Source organism: Brachypodium distachyon, chromosome 5 (assembly GCF_000005505.3).
Source record: "Brachypodium distachyon strain Bd21 chromosome 5, Brachypodium_distachyon_v3.0, whole genome shotgun sequence".
In the NCBI taxonomy this organism is placed as follows: domain Eukaryota; kingdom Viridiplantae; phylum Streptophyta; class Magnoliopsida; order Poales; family Poaceae; genus Brachypodium; species Brachypodium distachyon.
Genome location: NC_016135.3, coordinates 21962282 through 21967057, shown reverse-complemented (window position 1 = coordinate 21967057; position 4776 = coordinate 21962282). Strand labels below are relative to the sequence as shown.

Sequence of the window (4776 nt, the reverse complement as noted above, 5' to 3'; positions counted from 1 at the left end):
CGGCCGGAACCGCCACGAGATCAGCCACCGATTGGACAGGACCTCCGGACAGATACAGACAGCGGCGCCAGCCACAAACAGCACCCGCCGAAGAAATCACCGCCGCCATAAAAAATGCTATGCCTTTCCTCAAAAAAACAAAACGCTAAGCAGGCAGACCATTGCTCCTGGAGAAAAGCTTTTACAGGCCGAGATTCAGTCGATGATAAGAACGAAGGGAGGAAGAGGAAGCAAAATCAGACTGGGATGGAAGATTGTGGAAGACGGAATCATGTCGGGATAGATGGAAGATTGTAGAAGATGGAGGTCGGTGGAAGAAAGAAAAACAAGCCGTCACCGTGAGGCATCGATCAATTACCTGGCTGACAGCGGACCTACTCCCCAATACATCACACAGTCGCTGCCGTAGCTTGCTTAGGAGGCGCAAGACAATTAAATTGTTACAACTGTAGCGTGAAAGCGACTCGTGGTTTGTTCCTAGGACGAAGAATTCACCAGCTTTAGAAGATGTATCTTATATCTTATTAGCTTCTACGATTTTCAGGAAAATCTATAGTTGCCTTTTCAAACTGCAAGGACGCTATAATGTTCCCCACAAAGCAGCATCAATTTTGACCTGAGAGTCGAACGTAAGACTCCATCAATACATGCATAATTTGCTTGGATAGTTGGATAACTGACGGTTCCCTGATAAGATAGCACAACGGTACGACTACAAGACCAGAAAAACAACCAAAATACTGAAAATAGTTCTGAGATGCGGCATTACACACACCATGGATGTTTCCGACAAACGGGACACAAGCTGTGAGAGCTGTCTCACTGGTTACTACATCTACATTGGACATGCTAAATAGACATGATTTTCTTTTTGCTGTGAAGCACTACCTTACACACTGAGATACCATGACAGAGTTGTACTAACACTGTTAACTGATGTCAGAGCTGCTACACAAAGTTACGCTTTGGCTGTTTCTCTCACAATAGCAAACTTAGCCAGAAGGCCTGAAAGCTGAAGAAATGACCCGACACCATCACAGATTCTCATGTGGGCAAATCCGGTCTCCTGTGCAAATAAACATGAATTTTAGTCAACAGAAGATAAATTACATAAGTCAACCACATAAACAACAAGGGGTTGAATTTACCTTCAGCAATTCCAGCTTTAGATACTCAGCCATGTCATAGTTCTTGACAACACGGAAGAGAGTGGTGATTATATCAGTAGGAGAGTAGCCCAAATCATATAGTTGCTTTAGACCGGAGCAGGCTTCATCAAACTTTCCGTCAAGCACATTTTTTACCATATTCTTGACATGCAGAGGATGTGGTTGATCGCATACCTAGAACCAGTTCATCATTACTGTTAACTGAAGAAATATTGCAGAATAAAGATGGTGCAGAATGAGATAAATTATGCCAACCTTGAACACATTTTCTTGATTAACAAAACGAAACCCACTAACTGTAGCTTGCAAATTGTTCAAAGCTTGCCTCATATCACCATCAGCAGTAAAAATGATGGCTTCAAGACCTTCTGGCACATAAGGGACCTTCATTTAATAAGAATGCACATTAGATACAATGAAACGTAGAACCATAAGTCCTGAACTAACAAACAGAATAACCTACAGGAATAATAAAAGAACTCTAGTTCATGGTTAAACAAACATTCCTGTAATAAGGACAAGGTATCCCTGGTATCTACATATGAATTGAGTGTGAACACTACAAAGGTTAAAAGCAAAATGAAATTTACAGAACAACTGAGCGTTGCCTGGTTAGAGACTTGCAGGTAAGCAAGTGCCTGGAGGTTCTACATAAGTTTATCAATCTAACAGCACGACCTTTTGAAGAGCATTTTAGAATGACCAACAGGATATACACCTCTCGACTTCACCATGGAGCCTAAAGGTGTATTCAGTAAAGGGGATACTGCTAAGTTAAGTCAATTTAACCTAATGGGGCAGTATGCTTTTTCTTTCACCATTCAGTTACAGGATCGTGATCAGTTCACAGTAATAACCCCTCTACATGCACTAGTTACAGTACAGTCTTAAATACCTGTTTTTTGGAAGTAGAAATTTCTCGAGCAAGAACACTCAAGTAGCATAAATTTTTATCTGAGCCATTTACTTAATATTAGGATTCATGAGTGTTCACGGCTTAAACACCATGTCAGCAGCAAAGCTTTCAACAAGACTAGCATATTTGTGTATGTGAGACTAAGAGCAGTAGATCAAGCCATCAATTTAAGAATTTGTGGTGACAAAGGAAAAGTCACCAGCAAGATGCAATACCAGCTAACTGCAAATCTGCATTGCTTCATGGTGATTGGAAATCATACCCTAAATTGCAGCTTTATTGTTTTGACAACTAATAATATCAGCACTCCTAATTGGCAGTCCAACTTCACAATGCCAGATTAAGCTTCTTTTTCACTAAGGTACACTGTAACTCTAGTATTTCCGTCTTCCGTGCTTGTAACAAAAAAGGCTAGTTTTGGCTAGTCTCATATATATGCTTTAGTAATATAAATACATAAATGCATGTAAACTATGGTCATTACCCACGGATAACAAGCACAAAGAAAGGTCTAACGTGAATGGCAGGTGATAGTAAAAGTAAAATTAGAAGAACAAAATTTAATATGGCGCAAAAATATCCTCAATGTTACAGAAAGGATCAATAATGTATCAGAAAGGGGCTCTCTTAATCTTTAATTGGCAGCAAAACACCATAAAATGAATAGTAATTTAGGTTGCTCGGGAATTATGCGTATGATATGTTCCTGTGAGGATTTCAGCAGGTCACATGAATATAACATTCAGGAATCCAAATTTGGTAAATATTTCTGACAATTATGGTGATGTGAATCAAGTTAATTATCAGTTTGATGTTCCAGCTAAAACAAGAAACATAGTATTCAGCATAAGTCCTTGCAATTACCAGAGATACCAAACATTACCTTCTCGGCGGCCACCACAACCATAAGGCGGCCAAGGATCTCCTGATCTGAAAGCCTTGAGAACCGAACAATAGCACAGCGACTTTGAATAGGTTCAATGATTTTAGATGAAGTGTTGCATGCAAGAGCGAATCTTGTGGTGTTTGAATAAATCTCCATGGTTCTTCTCAGTGCTTGCTGTGCCCCTGTTGTCATGCTGCACACAACAAGTGTGATGCCCAAACAGAAATTCAAAAACAGATATCTACATCCCCGAGCGAGAGATTATATGTTTAAACTTCAAAGTTTACAATGAACAACAATTTGATCCATGATTTGAAATCTCGGCAATATTGTAGCATCACTCTTACAGATGTAGTTTTCACAGGTGCCTTTTTTCAAAATGCTGCATGTGTCACTATTATGATAAATATTCTGGTGTGATATTCATGGTTTTTGGCAATACATATTGACATAGTGGACCTATAAGAAGACAGTCTGTGTCTATTCAGCTGTATTGGTTGTTTCTGTTTTTTATACATATATGCAGGGTTTGCCCTCCTTATTCCGAAGGAACACAATATCATGCTTATATGGCCACCTCTAGCTACTCCATCCGATGCGTTGAATTTAGGATCAGAGGGAGTAGTTCATAGTAACATTGGTGTGAAATCAGTTCATAATCCAGTACTGGTGATGCCTTCCGGAGTGCGAAATCAACAAATGGTGAACTAGCCACAAGTAGTACTCACTAAGATATACTTCTCTCATTTTTCGAACTACCACCCATCGCACGTCAATCTCACTCTGGAGATGGCATTACCTGTCAGCCTCGTCCAGTATGACGATTTTGTGCCGTCCCGGCGGCAGTGTGACCTTCTTCTGCGCGAACATCTTGATCTTGTTCCGGACCACATCCAGCCCCCTGCAAAAGCACGAATCGACTATCAGAAGATCAATCCGAACAGCCACAAACTATCAGTAAAAAATTGTGTCACGGTCGCAGCAACCTGTCGTCCGAGGCGTTGAGCTCAAGCACGCCCTCGCGATAGCTGGGCCCGAGCATCTCGTGGGCCAGTGCCAGGATGCTCGTCGTCTTTCCGGTCCCCGGAGGCCCCTGTGGTAACAGAGGAGATCGTGTGATTTTTCCTGTGTTGCGAGGGTGCGCGCGCGGAAGGTGTTCGGAGAAATGGCGCTTACGGATAGGATGAGGTTGGGCATGTTGCCGTCGCGGGCGATGACCTCGAGGCGGCTGACGGCGTCGGAGTTGCCGACGACATCTGCGACGCGGCTGGGGCGGTACTTCTCCACCCACGGGATGTCGTATGTGTCGGTGGGGGCGGCGGCGGAAGAGGAGGCCGCCATGGCGCTGGGTTGTGGAGGGAAAACTGGAAAAGTGGGGAAATTGGCTCGCGAGGGTTTTCGCTTCGGCTCTCGGTGGCTTTGAGGACGACCATCCGGTGGACGGCTGCGATCGACGGTAAGGATTCAGCGGGTTTTCGCTTTATCCCCTACCCATTGGATGCTCAGGGCAGTAAATCTCACGTTAAATCTCTGTAATGTAGTGTTTGACTAGTGAAGTGTCCGTGCGGACTGACAAACTGTGTGTAATTTTAGACCGCGTATCTCGATCACCACCAAAGTCACCATGAGCCATGTGATATTGGGTTGACTAAGTTCCAAAGTGACAGCGGAGCTCGGGCTAATGAAGTTCCTGCAAGACGACGGCTCGAGCAGAGCTCGTGGGCGGTGCATTGCTACGGAATAATATATATAAATGTTTAAATGCATTAGCCAATGGTAGTTACGTTTCATAAGCAATCATGATG

General features: G+C 43.0%; 1 protein-coding gene across 1 annotated transcript; it reads right to left on the bottom strand.

Moving 5' to 3' along the window:
• Positions 1-648: 648 nt before the first annotated feature.
• LOC100829254 (replication factor C subunit 4) lies at positions 649-4403 on the bottom strand. The gene is made up of 7 exons (XM_003580299.4): positions 4148-4403; positions 3958-4064; positions 3771-3872; positions 2969-3164; positions 1425-1553; positions 1149-1343; positions 649-1066 (listed from the first exon to the last, which is right to left on the bottom strand). The coding sequence occupies exons 1-7, from the start codon at positions 4310-4312 to the stop codon at positions 959-961; spliced, it is 1002 nt and encodes a 333-aa protein (XP_003580347.1). The 5' UTR covers positions 4313-4403; the 3' UTR covers positions 649-958.
• Positions 4404-4776: the final 373 nt, after the last annotated feature.

What these genes read in the sequence shown, in the direction of transcription:
- LOC100829254 (XM_003580299.4), bottom strand. Translation starts at nt 4,312, where the DNA reads ATGGCGGCCTCCTCTTCCGCCGCCGCCCCCACCGACACATACGACATC. An exon ending in TGCCCAACCTCATCCTATCC is followed by an intron (nt 4,065 to 4,147) that starts GTAAGCGCCATT and finishes CTGTTACCACAG; the next exon opens with GGGCCTCCGGGGACCGGAAA. An exon ending in TAAAGCTGGAATTGCTGAAG is followed by an intron (nt 1,067 to 1,148) that starts GTAAATTCAACC and finishes TTATTTGCACAG; the next exon opens with GAGACCGGATTTGCCCACAT.